Source organism: Cyprinodon tularosa, unplaced genomic scaffold (genome assembly GCF_016077235.1).
Source record: "Cyprinodon tularosa strain WSP-4 unplaced genomic scaffold, ASM1607723v1 ctg65, whole genome shotgun sequence".
Taxonomy (NCBI): Eukaryota; Metazoa; Chordata; class Actinopteri; order Cyprinodontiformes; family Cyprinodontidae; genus Cyprinodon; species Cyprinodon tularosa.
In genome coordinates this window covers 1,018,881-1,036,325 of record NW_024039396.1, presented here as the reverse complement: position 1 = coordinate 1,036,325, position 17,445 = coordinate 1,018,881, and the positions used below count along the sequence as shown (strand labels likewise).

The window sequence follows — 17,445 nt, the reverse complement described above, 5'->3', positions numbered from 1 at the left end:
TCAGTGCTAAAGGGGAAAGGTTAAGTAAGGAGAATATTCACGTTTTTGATGCCTATAGTTTAAAACAAGACCACAATTCATCTGTGGCAAAATATTGAAATGAATGTTGACAGATCCTCCCCATAAAATGTAATTATGCATTAGACATTTTGCAAAGAAAAATATGCAAAGATAAAAAGAGTGTAGACAAACAAAAAAGCAACAACAAGTGGTCCAAGAAAAAAAGAATGGAGGTACAGTAACACTACCTCTGACTTCCATCATATACGTAGAAAGAAAACATCTCCGGAACCAAGGAAAACAAAGAGTTTGCAGATGAAGCATTTCCTTTCAATGTCCTTTTCTACTGTGTTTGACATGTTCCATGGGAACGAATGCTGCTCGGAATTAAGACAATAGTTATGTTAGTGTCAGCATGTCTGAGATGCAGACAAAAGGGAGACGTTTCCCTTCATGTACTGTAGGTTTGCATCTATCTACTATATATGCAAGTGAGAAATTGGTATAATTTTGCAGTGTTGATGAATTACTGTACTCTGAACCTGCATGGGCCTGATGAGACTGAATGAATAGTCACGTATCATCTTCAGTTGCATTGGCTGGACCCAGAGGTGTCAAAAGCATTGATATTCATTACTGAAGTAGAAGTATACATCTTACTGTTAAAAACACTTTTGTAGAAGTTAGAGGAACAACTTAAGCTTTTTACTCAATTAAAGTACTTAAAGTGTAAAAGTAAAAATAATGCAGTAAAAATGCTCTACTGCACTACCCTATTAAATGAACTATTTTCAACATTTCTGGATGATAATTTCCTTAATATTAAATGTTGTTAGTTTTATAACTAATGACAACAGTGTCAAATTTGTCTTTGCATCATCTTGAAAAACTATTTATTTTGATATCTGGTGAAGAACAAGTTGATGCAGCACCAAGTTAAACATGAATAAACTAATATTCTGGATGAAACAAATTATGTTGATGGGTTTTTTTTTTTATTGCTTTTAAACACCAACAGTCCATAATGAAAATGAGCTTAAATGGATAAAAACTAACGAGTCTATTTTTCACATGTAAGGAGTAGAAAGAAGAGATAATTGCCAAATAATGTAAGAAGTAGAGGTAAAAAGTTGATTAAAATATAATTAGTCCAGTAAAGTAGAGATAGCCAAAATTTATTCAGTATTGTCTGGCTGGAGCCTCTAAATGGTAGAACAAGTGGGGCTAACAAATTAGAAATTATAGGAGGTGAATATAAGATGTTTAATGTTCACAGAGTCATTTATAACACATCAACCATTAATAAGTAAAATCAAATAAAGTAATAATCCGTTCCGTCCTGTTTTTGGAATAACAGAAGTTAAACCACATTTTTTAATCAACAGTGTGCCAAACAGCAGCTTTACTAGGATCTGTTTCCTGGTGATAACAACAGGAACAAGTTATTTTCTGTTTGCCACTTTCCACAGCAGCAGGTATTTCCTAAAGTAAACTTTGTTCTCATTCTGTGGCTTTGTGCATCTCCAAGCTGGGACGCTGCAACTGACAGGGCCTGTGTGCTTCCATAAAAGGAGGCTCAATACGCCATCTAGGGAGGCTAACAACCAAATGTCGTTTATTTCCACTCAGTCTGCTGCTGTGGAGAGAATCACTGATCACTTTGGAATTTAGGACTGTTTCTCTGCTGACATTTTTTAGTGTGACAGTCTTTCCATCTACTTTGCAAAGATGTTTTTTTTAAAAGAACAACAATATCTTCCAAACAGGCAACAGCAGACCTTATGTTTATTTATGCAGTCAGGTTAAATGTATTGAAGAACTCAAACAGGGGATTTTAAGGGTATTTTTCTTACGCTTAGGGCCCACAAAACAAAACACCAACCTGATCACAAACAATCCAAGGCGGCGGACAGAAGGTCATCACTGCAGCATGTTGTGGCTTGTAAACCGCGAGGAATTTCTTTCTTGGTCATACGTGACCATGTTTGGGCAAGTGGAGGAACGAGCAGCAGTTTCTTGATTGATTGCAAACGGCTCTCTGGCAAATGTTTATCTATAAGCATGTTAAAGTGCTTTCCTTGTCCGTTACTGAGAACCTCATCTGGTTATGGAATATAGTCAGCTGATTAACCTCTTACTAAATATTTCCATGCTTCCTCCTGTGACATGATTAATTACAGGTAGAGTTTTAGTCACTCCTTAACCGCCTGAAATGAATAGCTATTCACATTCTGCAGATAAAAAAAAAAAAGATTTTGATGTTGTTTTTTTTTAGGTGTTTTCCTGTAATGTTTAACTAATAAAAAATGGTTAGAGCGGAAATATAACAAAATAACAAAACTGCAATAGCACTTTCTCAACATTACACATCCTGACCTATCTGTTTTGTAAAAATGTTCCTAATCTGCTGTCCTTTGAGGACATTTTTTTGTCCACCACCCCCCTTAGATGAACCAACAAGTGGATCGATTCTGGCTAGACCTTTTGAAACATTGAATCTCCTTGGATCCTCCTGTTTCCAATCAGAAATGTAAGGATTTTTAGTCAAAACTGGCTGTTATTTAAACCTTTTAATGATTCATTCATTTTCTTCTACTAGAAACCAATAGTTTGTGCTCTTCTGAAGATGTTTTCTGTTGTTTTGGGTTTGGCCTGAGTATTTCCCCTGGAAGAAAAGGCTTCTGTTTTTCCAGATCTGTACTTCTATGTCTAAACATTTGATAGCAAATTAGATGAGAAAATTCAAGCTCTGCTATCTCTGCACCAAAGAGTGAGAAACATTTTTTAGAAGGAATATAAGGATGTTTTATGACAGTACAACACTCAGAAAGAAATGAGGTCCTTCAGCTCCACTCTTGTCTGCAGCAAAGCCAGGTAAAGGTTTGTTCTAGATGTATCTACTCTTTAGAATAAATTTTAACAAACATCACATTTATGCAGCACTCCTTGATTCTTCAATTTAGATTATTTAAATTAAGTTAAAAACAATCCACTGGATTTTGTTTCCAAGTTTGAAGATGTTTCGCTTCCCATCCAGGAAGCTTTTTCAATTCAAAAAAGCTTCCTGTTTAAGGTTAGTTTTCTTAACATTAACACTTTCTCAACACTATTCCTGACATTTTGAATTGAAAATGTCAACCTCCCACCCTACCTGGGTGGGAAGCGAAACGTCTTCAAACTTGGAAACAAAGTCCAGTGGATTGTTTTTCCTTTTTTTTTGGAATGACTATGACCTGGATGACTGAAAATCTTCACCAACATGTGCAACATTTCTGCCACATACCTTCATCAGGAAGAAAGATTATAATGGTTAAATTCTACCATTAAATAATGAGCGGTTTTGACATCTACATACAAATGTATACAGATCCCCAAATAAGAAAATCAACCCAAGTCCAATCACTTTATTATTTATTTAGTGTTTAAATATGAGTAAAAACAATATGAAAACTAAATATTTCCCCAAACCCCATACAAAAACAAAACAAAAACAAAAAATTTAAGCAATAGTTTTAATGTGTGTACAACAAATGATCAGAGAGCATTAAAGCACAACATACAGAAAGGATGAGGATGATTGTTTTTGCAGTACATCATACTGACATGCATTATACTTTTTATTGCATCTGTGTGAGACTGAGAAGGTCACTTTTCAACCTCAAGCGAGTGAACTGAATAGGCAACCTGTGAAAATAAAGTAATTTTAAATATACATTCTTCAAAATTTGCCTCTAAAGGAACTAGATAATTGCCTTTGGTTGTTTTTTTTATGTTAAATTAGTTTTTGTTAAAAGGATTCTTGCTTTTCCTTTTGGGTTTATGAAACATCAGCTGTGCTGCTTCCATCAACACCCTTGTTTATAGATGCTGGAGTTCGGCCTGTTTTCCAGTGCGGTCCTGTTTCTCTGACCCTGACTGGCTGGATCTGCTCTCTTCGTCCTCTGGCATGGGAGCTGGCTCTGAGCTCGTCTGCCTGGCTGTGTGTTTCCTGGATGGGGCCGCCTTTTGCAGCTGCTTTTTGTATCTCTGCTTCTGTCTCCTTGAACCCCAGTCGGCCTCAGCAGATGGCCGCTCACACTGAGCCTGGTTCTGCTGGAGGTTTCTTCCTGTTAAAAGGGAGTTTTTCCTCTCCACTGTCGCTACAAGCATGCTTAGTGTGGGGGATTGTATTTGAGTCAATGAGTCAATGCAATCAACTGGTTTTCATTAGATAGAAAACTTTGAATCAATTTGACTGGATGATCTGGTGAATTGTAAAGTGCCTTGAGATGACATGTATTGTGAATTTGGCGCTATATAAATAAACTGAATTGAATTGAATTTATTTCAACATGGTCAGGTAAATTGAAGTAGTTAGAGCAAAAACAATGTCTTCAAACTCCAGTGGATTGATTTTTTTTTTTTACTTTTTTGGAATGACTATGACCTGGATGACTGAGAATCTTCACCAGTAACCAAACAACCCTTAAATGTAGCCATTATCACAGCTTATTAGGAAACAAGTTTCATCTTTTTCATTGCTGTCTGACTTTTCCCCCTCCTCCTTACAGAACTGTTTTGATTTGTATACTTTACAGCGTTTCTAAGCATAAAAGAGGTGTTTACGATTTCAGTGGAATTAGTCCAGTCTTTGACTAGGCCACTCTGGATCAGTCATCCATTCATCATAACTGCTATCTCCCAGGCTCCCAGGGAGTTATGGGGCCAATCTCCTTCATGCTATTAGGTGAGAGGCAGAGTAGACCCTGGACAGTCTACCTGTCCATCACAGGGTAACACAGAGACAAACAAGAAGAACAGTGACAAGTAATCTACCAATCATGTTTTAGGACTGCGGGAAGAAGTCACAGTACCTAGAACTGACATGCAAGGGGAGAACATGAAAACTCTGTGCAGACACATTTCAGGACATATTTGCTGTAAGGAAATGTTATGTTTTTTTGTTGTTTTTTAGCCCTTTAGCTCCTGGTGTGTTTTAGATCATTGCTTTGCTGCATAACTCAACCGTGTTTAGGTTCAAAGTCATAGCCAGTTATTTTGCTAGAAAGAAAAATATACAAATCTAACATATAACGTCTATAACAACTTGTTCAGATTCTGATGCAGCAAAGCAGTATGATATTCTATGTTTTTAGACGCACTAAATGTAATTGATATGACACATTCTTTGAAAATGCGAGTTAAGAGTTTTCCTACAATATTTTTTTTTCTGCTTCAGACTTTCCTATCAGTGCCTTTTCTTCCTCTTGTCTTTTTCCTATCAGTGAGACTTGCAGTGCTCTAGATGTTGTTCCGTGTACCAAAGTGACCCTCTGAATCGACTTTGATATACTTTTAGAGAAGTCTAGTTAGGCAAGCCACTCCATTAATGGAAAATTATCCCCATTGTTTTTCTCTGTGACCCTTTGTTTAGACAAGTCTTGCAGTGATCTCAGGATTTGGGTACATTGAAATTGAACCAAAGATATAAATCATTGGGAAAGTTGTCATAATATGTTCATCATCTTTTTAGAGTTTTTTTTTCCCTGAGAAATTCAATTTCAAAAATTGCATTTTAGGTTATTTTGGTATGATAGAAACAAAAGAGGACAAAAATGCAAAATCCATAAATAAACAAAAAAAATTGGATTCCTGCCCTGTGTGCAAGAAAAAAATTTTTATTTTAGCACTAAAGAACCAGATCAGAAGCCTTAAATGTTACCAATAAATGTAATATCAAAAATATATTTTCCTTCATTCTACCTGTTGGTTTAATATCATGGATTGATAGAAGAGTTTGAGTATATAATGTTATGCTTGTTAACTTAGCATGAACAATTTCAGTATATTTAGATTTAGATTAATGGAGTTCCCCAATTCCTCCCTAATATGATGAATGAGAAGCTGTTTCCTCCCCTCCCTTTGTTTGTAGAAAGACTAAAATTAAGTGTGAGTTTTTATTCCTTCTGTTCCTCAAGTGAGACTACAGTATGACAACACTGGCCAAATAAGAACACAGAAGGCTTCCAAGTGATTAAACAAAAAAAAAAACTTGTGAAAGTGGACTTTTAGCTTTAGAGCAAGGGACACTGGAGTCGGACTGATGAGGTGGAGGGAGGATGAGAAAGAAAATGAGAAGAGCAAAGAGGCAGGCTTTGCCTTTTCTGGTAGTTAAAGTTGCTGAAAGAACAAACAGACTTCTTTTCAGCTGTAGAAGAGCTGAGATACAAACCAGATTGTGGAGGTTGATGTATGACAAGGGAAAAGAGGCCTTTGCTTATGGACTAAATTCATAGCTGCTCAGGTATTGTAAACTAACGTGCACTATCGTTTTATCTCCTGCATATATCAGTAAGCTGACTTTGGTGGTCTGTGTGTTGGATGTTTAATATATAAGTAGCTGTTTGTGTTCTGTTAAATGAATTCCTATATTACTGCAAAATTACCTACTATAGCAAACATTTAATAATTATTTTTTAACAAAAGTATTCTGGAATAAATATTGAACATGCATGCATCATATTTGTGTGTTTCAGTGAGAAAGTGAGGAGAATCCTTGGGGCAACATGGATGATGACTTTGACCGCCGCATGGAGCTAAGAAGGCAGAGGAGAGAGCAGATGCGTCAGGAAGCAGAAAAGTAAGTAAGCCCTCAAAAAGATGTGGACACATGATACTGGTCTTTAAAAAGAAAATTAAATGATTCAAGTTGTAAAATTTAAATTTTATGCATAGTGAAAAAAATTGCACACTGTTGGTTTGATATTTCGGCCTCACTGCATGCTTTTTATCACATTTAGCATTCTGCTGGAATAATTGGGGCGGAAATGTTTTGAGTTTTTTGGTCCCAAAAACAAAAGCATCATACTACAACCTCATGAGATTTGTTTTAATCAACCTCTATTTAACCAAGTAAAAACATCCATTGACACCAAGGTCTCTTTTACAAGGTTGACATTACCAACAGCACACAGTACAGAAACACAAATTGCAATTTTACATGTAAAATGCAAATTGTTTTACACAGTAAATAATAAAAAACAGCATACTAGACATTTAAAAAGAAGATTAAGTGCAAAAAATGACAAAAATATAGTTATAAAGTGTCCGAAAGGTGAACATTTTTACTGTAACGTCTTTAAGACACAGGCTGCGTTTTGTGAATGCCTAAGTTTTAAATGAAAGTTTTTTGAGGTGTGCTGTGCCATTCTTATTTTAGTATTTGTGTTTTTTATACCACTGGTGGGGTAAGATATGTTTAATAAAGGCTAATTTTTATTCGCTGTTGAATTTATATGACTTGAGAGAAGCAATTGCCAAACAAGCTTTATTAAGAATTAATTATGGCTTTAAGCACGTCTGTCTGCTCTGAAATGAAATGTCTTCAAAGGATGTTCTGTTGAGGGAGTTTTTCGTCTTGCTTTTATTTATGACGTCCAGGTCCTAAATGTTCATAGTTAAACAGTTATTGGCTACAGCTGAGAAACAGGGAAACTTGCAGAATACAGGAGAAAGATCCCCCGTTGGATGGACATTCAATCTGCCTCAGAAAAAATCTCGGTATGCAAATGAGAAATTTTTCTTTTTTGCCACTTTGGCGAACTGCTGCCCCAACATATTAATTATTGGCACAGCCTAGAGCAAAATGGTGGATTAATTTCCACTGTTATGCTGATGATACTCTATACTGTCTATAAATCTAAATGAACCTAATGCATTACAGAGACAACGGGCAAGTCTTGAAGACATAAAAACCAGGATGACACTTAACCTTCTCCTCCAGAATGCAGACAAAACTGAAGTTATAGTCTTTGGACCAAAGTCAACCATTTGGATGGGATTTAATTGATCTCAGATAATAAAGTAAAAAAATCTTGTTATTTTTGATCAGGACCTGTCATGTAAATCCCATTTAAAAGAGGTTTTCCTTCTTTCATCTGCAGAATATTGCAAAAAATTTGAAATAACTCCTCCATGCATTTGTTACTTCAAGGCTGGAAGTAACCAGGGAATCCACAAACTGTAGTTAAAAGCCTTAAGCGGATTTTAAATGCTGCAGCGGAGTTCTGATGAGATTAGGAAGATAGATCATATCTCTCCTATCCTATATTCTCTTCATTGGCTTCCTGTTAAATTCAGAATATAATTTGAAATCCCCTTTCTCACATATAAAGCTTTAAATGGCCAAGCTCCATCTTATATAAGAGTTATTAGGCTCCTCTCCTGTGGAACCAACTACCAGTTTTAGTCCGTGAGGCAGACACCCTGTCTACTTTTAAGGCTAGGCTTAAAACTTCCCTTTTAATAAAGCTTATAGTTAGAGTGGCTCAGTTTATCCTGAGCTATCTCTATAGTTATGCTGCTATAGGATTAGGCTGCTGGAGGACATAGGGACCCCTTATTGATTATTCTGCTTCATTCTATCTCTATTCTCCCACTCTGCAGAATCTGTTAGTTCAATCTCTAACGTTCTGCTCTCTCTTCTTTTTCTCATAGTAGCTTCATCTGGTCTGTTCCTGTTTGGCTGTGACTCCATTCTGGAGAGAAATATCAGCTGTGCTGCTGTCAACAACACCCTTGTTTATAGATGTTGGAGCTTGGCCTGTTTTTCAGTGTAGTCCATTTTCTCTGACTGTGACTGGCTGGATGTGCTCTCCTTCATCCTCTAACATGGGAGCTGCCTCAGAGCTCATCTGTTTGGCTGTGACAGTTATCATTTGTATCTCTGCTTCTTTCTGTATCTCTGCTTCTGTCTCCTTGAACCCCAGTTGGCCTCGACAGATGGCCGCTCACACTGAGTCCGGTTCTGCTGGAGGTTTCTTCCTGTTAAAAGGGAATTTTCCTGTCCACTGTCACCTCAAGCATGCTTGGTGTGAGGGATTGCCTTCGAGTTAATGAGTCGATGTAATCAACTGTTTTTCCTCCACAGCTTTGAACCAGTCTGACTGTATGATCTAGTTGAGTTCTCTCTGTGAAGTGCCTTGAGAGGACGTGTTGTGAATTTGCACAATTTAAATAAGCTGAACTGAATTGAATGGTTCAAACAACATTCGACAGAACAGCTGTGTTTTCAGTGAACTGGTCTCCCACCTACCCTATAAGCATTGTGGGTAAGCTTTGCCAAACACCGTTCGGAACTAGATACCACAGTAAAAAAATATCAGTATGAAAGAGCATTTGGCTCAGTAAAGAGAAGCATTATCTTTGTGTTTTAGTGTCATGCATTCTTTACACAACAATGCAAGCAAATTTTGCCCAGTGGGAATATTGGAAATCTACAATATTTGACCCAAGATGTCAGGATGCTTTATTTTACATGATAATCTCTGTGCTTTAGCTCTCTGCAGACAATTTACATAATTTAAACATTTTTAACAAACACGATGCAGGTTTAAATGTTCTCTCATGTTTATGCTACTACGGTGCTTGGATGATGTAATTTATACTCTGTACTCCTTTGAATCTAAAAATAAATTTCAGCTAGCTTATTCATAATTTTCTTGGTGCAGAGCTTTAAATCAATCAATCAGTTCTTAAAGTTGCAGGCCTGCAGTATATTTTTTACTTTTTTAAAGGTTTGAATTAAAGATAAAATTGTTTTGACAAAGGCTGCGATTGAATCAATTGACTTGTTTCCATATCAGAAGCAATCCGGTGCCAAAGCCCTGGCAAAGAAGGGATTGCTTGCTATTTTCTCACAGTCATCCTGCCAGTTCCTGCTCATCGCCCCCCAGCCACTTGTTTTCACTTCTTTCTAAATGTGGCAGACACTGGAATGTTTTGACTGTCTTTCTATTTCAGGACTCAATGACCTGCTCTAGTACTTTGAACCCCTTTTAGTAGTTTTTGCTCTCTACATCCCTTTATCCTTAACACCTAATAACACTCATATATCTGTTTACCTTATATCTGCTGCCTCCGTGGTCAGTAACAGAAATGTTACCAGATTTTAAGCCTTTCTGTGTCAAAAGAGCTTTTAATTTCAGGGAGTTTAACATCCTATTAAGTATCTCAACAAAGAGAGGAAAGGAAGAAGAAAAAAAACACAAAAAAAGAAAAAGGAACATGAAAAGGTTCATTTCACTGTTGCTTTCAATTTTAATAATTTTTTCAATTTTATGTCCAAAAATTTTTTTGTTTATAAAAAGGCAATGGCTCTGGTTTCTTCATCGTATTGTCTTGTTTTGTTTTCCAGGAAAAGTCCAGAAAGATTTTGTTCAATTCCTTGGAGATTTACTGATCTAATAAATAAATAAATTCACAGTTCAAAAAACATTTTTGCAAATTTTTGCTATTTATGGTGTTTTTTTGTAAATGTGTCTGTTTATGTGTTGTTTCAGGGGGGTTTACACTAATGATGACGATGAGGAGGAGGCTCGGGAGCGAAGGAGACGTGCGAGAGAAGAAAGAAAGAAAATGAGAGACTTGGAGGAGTCCGGAACGACGGACGTGATCAGTAATAACAAGTATGAGACAGTTACACCAGAATCCTCATTTCCTAGTGCTTTTTAAATGGATCCATGAAAAGAAAACTCACTTTCATTTTATCCAGAGTAACTTTCAATGTTTAATTAGTTGAGCGATGAAACCTCTTCTTTTTCAGTCATGTTAATGTTTTTAAAAACAGTATTATTCTAATACAAACAGGCAGAGTATATTTTATTCAGGTTTCGACTGAATCATTACCTACAGTACCTACCTACACCAACATTAAAACCAACTAGAAACAATCACTACAGCAGTCTACTAAAACTGTTTAAACTAATAAATCTAACAAATGCATCATAAAAAAATCCCTCAAGTGTTGAAACTGTTAAATGAGGAAGTATGTCCCCTAAAAAAGCCGTTGCACCACAGGGGCTTCCTCACGGTTCTTTTCCTGGGAGCAAGTTATTTACTACTCTTAACTCAAACTGGGTAAAACCATATAAAAAAGGACTATAAAAACAGGAGTAAAAAATAACAGAGTTTATTCCAGATCAGGTCGTTACAGGACAGAGAAAATGCTTGGAGCTTGCACAGCTGTGGGCTCAAAAATCACGTCCGCGAGCATCCGGCAAAGATTGAGCCCCGAACAAGGTCATCTCCTGCTCTTATACCTCATGAGTCTATGTGTTGCATCATGTGGATGCTTAGCTGTCCGTATCAGAAACTGAGACGCCATCCATGCCCAAGGATTACAGGTAGCTCTCCTCTATCAGACCGGCTCCAAGATGTGCCCATATTCTGTGTATTTTTAAAGACACGAAGGCTGCCCTGATTAGATGACCTCCGTACACAGAGTGACATCCACAATGTGAAGGAAGGCCTTCTACTCTGTCTAATCTGGCTAACAGAATAACAATGCACATGATGTATAAATAAGAAACCTAACAAAACAATGGTCATTGAAAGTTTTACTAAGGTTGTTTTCTAACTGTTGAAGAAAGCTGCGCTCAGATAACAATTTTAACGCACTGTCAATAATGTGTGTCTCCCTTTAACATTATTGAGAACTTGTATATTCAGTTTTATGTAATGCTGAAGAAAAAATTAGAAATACACAAACAGAAATGTATTCAGTTTAGAGAGATACTTTTTTTAAATAATATAAAAAAAATTTTAGTACATATTTTAGAAAGCCTTCACATCACAGTTGCTTGTGTTTTTTGCTTCTTGCACAAAGGTTGATTTAATTTATATATATTTAAACCTAACCTTAGCTCAGCACCGCTTAGGTCACCTTTTTGGAAATGCTCAATTCTTTCCTGTACATTCCAGGAACCTACACTGAGTGTAAAAAAGTGTAACATGTAACTGTTCATTCGAACTAATGCTTTTCACTCTAAACTAGATAAAATTATTGATTTGATTATGTAAATCACTCTTTTTGGATTTTGAGACATCAAGTTTGATTCAACCTGAACTAAATACACGTAGAAAGGACCAAAACAAAGTTTTTGATTTCTCTCAATATGTATATATTTATTCATAGCCTGCAGGTCATTTGGCTAGCACTTCTGCCTTGCATCAAGAAGGTTGTGGGTTCGAACCCCTGCCCAGGATTTTTCTGCATGGAGTTTGCATGTTCTCCCTGAGCATGCGTGGGTTCACTCCAGGTACTCTGGCTTCCTCCCACAATCCAAAAACATGATTGCTAGGTTAACTGGCATGTCTAATTTCTCATATGTGAAAAATCTAAATTACCTGGTTTCTATACAAACATAAATTTATTTGAAATCAAGTATATTAGGTTGGTCCAATGTCAATATATTAGTTTGCTTCATCAACTAAATTATTCAGAAAATCATTTGGAACAGGGCAAAGATTTTAACTTGTGTCAAGTGCAGTATTATTGTTTATATCAACATAGTATTATCAGGTCATAACAAGCGATTCAATTCATATTCTGTGTTGTCAAATATTTTAGATGTTACATCTGGACATCATTTTTAATGTTATACTTTTTCCAGTGTACTGAGAAATTTCTACACCTTTTTCAGACATTTTCCGAACTTTTTATGAACCTTCCCAGTTACTCTAAGGTTAAATCCAAGGATATCAGAGGTTAAAACACATTTCAAGAAGTTTTTAAGTACATTGTAGAATTTCTGTTAAACTTTTATGAAACTTTCCCAGAGCTTAGATGTTACTTTCCAGCAAAATAAAGATTATTTTCCAAAACCTTCACATATTAAACCAGAAGTCTGTGGGACATAAATGTTACTGCCCTTGAAGATTAAATCGGCCTATCAAACATTTGATAAAACAAAAAATTCGACATGCAACTTTTGTGCAAAAGTTTCCACAAAAGAGAAAAAAGAGCAGCAGCTTTCATTCTCATCGTAGCTCCAAAAAGGTGTATTGTGAGTTCCTTGAAAGGGTTGGAAACGCATCTGGACAGACTTATGAAAGTTTTTGAAAGTACATGAACATTTCAAGGAACAATTGAGAATATAACCACTACATCACTGTACATGCTGTATCATTTAAAGCAAACAAATTCGTTTTCTGTTATCATCTTATTTCATGTTCTCTCAGCGTGACAGAGAGCGAATCTTCTACGACTGTTGGTGAGGAAGCAGAGGATGACGAGGGTTTGCAGGAGCGCCTGGCCAAGAGGGAGGAGCGCAGGCAGCAGAGGATGAAGGAGGCTTTGGAGAGGCAGAAGGAACTCGACCCCACAATCATCTCCACCAATGGAACAGACGGGAGCCTGCAGGAGCAACCCTCCATTAATGACGACAACAAGCAGATGGAAGAGGAAGAGAAGCCTGTTGAGGAGAGAGTCATCGATACTGAAACTAACTCCTGGAGGAAGGAGGAAGAAGAAAACAAGGAGGATGAGAAGGTAATATGAGAACTGTTATTTTTTTCATGAAAAGCATTAAACAGGGGCGGAAAGTAAAGAATTACATTTACTCACATTACTGTAATTGAGTACTTTTTATGAGTAATTTGTAATTTTCTGAGTAGTTTTTGAAATATGTAATTTTTACTTTTACTCAAGTAAATTTTAACCAAAGTGGTTTTACTTTGCTACATTTAAAACCCCCTCACGTTACTGAGTAAAAAAATAAAAATACTGATGGTGAAAAAATTAAATGCAGCCGGAAATTTAAACCCCTGTGTCACGGAACCGACACTTAATCACCATTAAAAAATAGAAGAGGACTTTTCACTTTTAACAGCACTTTATTTACACAATTCAAACATATAAAAAATTGATGTCAGTTAAAAATCACTATTAAAGTAAAACAAGTGTCAGTTAAAATCATTAAATGAGGAGCTTGTTAATAACAGTGGCATCCTGTTGCGTTTTAGTTTGATTTCTGGTATATTTTGGGCATTTAATTTTGTGTGCATTTTGAAAACTTTAAAACGTAGTTTAAATTTCTTTATTTCTATCATGGTGTTGTCTGTTGGACAGTAGGACTGAAAATTGTTTGCACTTTATGGTTCAGGTTGTGACTGTCCTTGTGCTATAAGGAAGTTAGCCCAGCTGATCTTTTGCAAGTGTGGATGTCCACTGAAATATGCCTTGAAATCGATTAAAACCCCTTGTAGTCAATTCGATTCATGACTCATCCTTTTTTGCATTAAATAACTCAAAGTAACTAAGTAACTTTTACTCAAATTTGATTTTAAATGAAGTAATTTTGTACTTTTACTTGAGTAAATTTTGAGATGCGTAATTTTACTTTTACTCTGAGTAGAATTTAGGCAAAATAAAGATACTTTTACTCAATTACAATTTTTTAGTACTCTTTTCACCTCTGGCATTAAATGATAGAACTTTTCAAGAGGTATACAGAAACCGTACAGGTGCCGTTGCTTTTAAGTTCAGCGATACCACATTTTATTTTCAATTAGCCATAAATAATAAAATAAACCATAAAAAAATCCCCTTATATTTCTTGCAAATACTGATCTTCATTGGATTCCTGGAACAATGCTACACACAGAGAGGGTTTAGATCAGGCAAATAGATTTTTCAAACAGTAAACAAAACCGTTTAGAGCTAAATAAAGAAAGTAAATTTTTCACAATTGGCATCTAAATTAAAAGTCAGATGCTCCGACCGATCCTGGGCCTTCAATCCATGTAGGTTTGATCTCCATCACAAAAACTGAAAACAGTCAAACATAAACAAGACTTAAATAAGATATATTTTCATATACTAAAAATAATGTTTTCCCAATAAATCGGGGAACGGCTCTGCTGCTTTTTACTCTGGAGAAGAGGTAACCTGTCATTTTACCACCAGTAGCTTTAGTTATTATTTGGAACAAACCCTTTAAAGGATATAAATTAAACTACTGTCTTCAACCAGTTTTAAAAGTAAAACATTTTTTATTTATTTAAAAGTGTTAGAATATTCCCCTCTTTCATTTTCAAAGAGGCGCATACTGGACTGTGTGCCCAGGAAGGGTAAGGGGTGATGGGAGGATTAGTGAAGGAGCAGAGGGGAACTTATTCAGTGATGTGCTTTTTATTATTGATCTCATCACATGCAAAAAAACATTGCAATTATGTGCCCAACCATCACTTTGTCCCCCACCTGCATATCCACTGTTTATGCAACCGTACCCAAAATCTGGAGCTTTCTTCCCCTAGAATCATCTACATCACACTGATAAGATCATATTTGCACTACATGGTGAATCTTCAAAATAGCGCTAAGCTGCATTTTGCACTATTTCTATTTATTTATTTTTGCAGTGCTCTGAACCTTCCACATCAATGTCTTTTTGCACCAAGTCTCTCCCACACTGTCTACACTTGTATGCTTTTACACTGCTAAGCTGCTCATTCACTGTCAGAAGGCTGTAGAAACTAAATTTTGTATACACTTTGTGCAAAATGACAATAAAGTTTGTCCAATTCTAGAACAGGAACAACCCTGTGTCTGTTCTAGACCAGGCTGAAGACCTATTTGTTCAGATTGTCTTTGATACATGAGGGTTATAGACCTGGTAAAATGAACCAAATTATATTTATATGTAAAGTTTACTTCTTGTACTTTTAGTTTTTAATTAATTTTGTACAGCACTTGATTGATTGATTGATTGATTGATTGATTGATTGATTGATTGATTGATTGATTGATTGATTGATTGATTGATTGATTGATTGATTGATTGATTGATTGATTGATTGATTGATTGATTGATTGTCTCCATAATTGTCTGGATATTAATGTAATGTTAATGTATAAATAATTTCTAGGAGACTAAGGCGGAGACAGTAACACCTGAAGAGGAGCCTGAGGAACCTGAAGCTGAGAAGGATACAGAGGAGGAAGCCGCTTCTGATGAAAACAAGGAGGAAGAAGATAGAAAGAGGAGAGAGGAGGAGGAAAGACAACACAAAGAAGAGGAAGAAAAGCTAAGGTTGGAGGAGGAGGAGAGGCAGAAAAAGGAAATGGAGGAAAAAGCACAGAAGGAGGAGGAAGAGAGGAAACTAAAAGAAGAGGAAGAAGAGAAGAAAAGGAAGGAAGAGGAAAAGCAACAAAAGGAGATGGAAGAGAGGCTCCGGAAAGAGGAAGAAGAAAAACAAAAGAAAGAAATAGAGGAGAAAGTGAATGAAGAAGAAGAAGAGGAAAAACAGAGAGGGGAGATGGAGGAGGAACAGAGGACAGAGGAGACAGAGAAGCAAAACCAGGAAGAGGAAGAAAGGCAGAAAAAAGAAGAGGAGAAAAAACAGAGAAAAGAAATGGAGGAAAAAATGAGGAAAGAAGAAGAAGAAAAACAGAGACAAGAACTTGAGGAGAAGAAGCGAAAGGAAGAGGAGGAAAAGCGAAAGAAGATAGAACAGGAGAAGAAAAAAGAGGAAGAAGAGAAGCGGAAAAAGGAGATAGAGGAGAAGAAAAAAGAAGAGGAACGGAGGGAAAGAGAAGCAGAAGAGAAAAAGAAGGAAGAGGAGAGGAGAAAAAAGGAGATGGAAGAGAAAAAGAAAGAAGAGGAGAAGAGGAAAAGGGAGGCAGAGGAAAAGAAGAAAAAAGAGGAGGAGGATAAACGCAAAAAGAGAGAGGCAGAAGAGAAGAAGAAGAAGGAAGAGGTAGGTATTAGACCAATAACATCAGAACTCAGTGGATATTTATGATAATTATTTTATCATATTTATCAGATAATCAGATTAATCCTGTGATTATTCTGTGGTCTGAGGTCACAGAATAGCCACAGAGTCATTGAACTGCCATTATTCCTTAACTACAATGCTTTGAAAGTTAACGATTTTAATTTTCTGTTTTGTTTTTCTCTGTAAAGGCGGAGAAATCAAAGAAACTTGGCTTTAAGGAAAAGGTAAAACAAAACTAGCAATTTTTTTATTTTTATTATTTTTTATTATTATTATTTGCAGCATGAGTAAAAGGTTATACACACTGATCATGAACACCGCTGTTGTAATAACTAACATTTTAAATACACTTCTGAAAAAAATTTATTGTTGTATTTAATGTTTTTGAGTATATGAATGAGTGCTACAAAAATAACCCATTAATTTAGATAAGCAGGACTGGGTAGAAACCAGCAGGGTACAGCTGCAGCCGGCTGGTATAGAATATTATAATGGATTTTCTATGAACACAGAACCTGCAACAAACAAATACCTCCATTACTACCTGGATTAATGTTTCTAAGCGATTTTCAGATAAAAAATATTTTTTGCAGCCATCGACACTGTTACGGGTGCTGATCAAGAAGGAGGCCCCCATTTTAAAAGACAAGTTTTCAACTGAAATTTGCAGATGTAAAATCAACAACAACATGACTGTTCTGGGACCTAGGCAATTGAAGAAGCTCTGCCTTATATCTGTTTTTTTTATATCAGAATTAGGCAGAGCTTCTTCAATTGCCTAGGTCCCAGAACAGTCATGTTTTTGTTGATTTCATCAGAAATCTTTTGGCTTGTCCAATTTTACATCTGCAAATTTCAGTTGAAAAGTTGTCTTAATGGGGCCTCATTCTTAATCAGCTCCCTCTT

General features: G+C 36.1%; 1 protein-coding gene across 1 annotated transcript in view; it reads left to right on the top strand.

Moving 5' to 3' along the window:
* Positions 1-17,445, top strand: part of LOC119799148 (caldesmon-like) — a 33,099-nt gene that overhangs the window by 2,261 nt on the left and 13,393 nt on the right. The window contains exons 2-7 of the mRNA XM_038308936.1: positions 6,524-6,619; positions 10,320-10,445; positions 13,000-13,309; positions 15,688-15,903; positions 16,414-16,518; positions 16,728-16,763. Of these exons, the coding sequence (XP_038164864.1) occupies positions 6,546-6,619; positions 10,320-10,445; positions 13,000-13,309; positions 15,688-15,903; positions 16,414-16,518; positions 16,728-16,763 (867 nt within the window). The 5' untranslated portion in view covers positions 6,524-6,545. The remainder of the gene's footprint in view (positions 1-6,523; positions 6,620-10,319; positions 10,446-12,999; positions 13,310-15,687; positions 15,904-16,413; positions 16,519-16,727; positions 16,764-17,445) is intronic.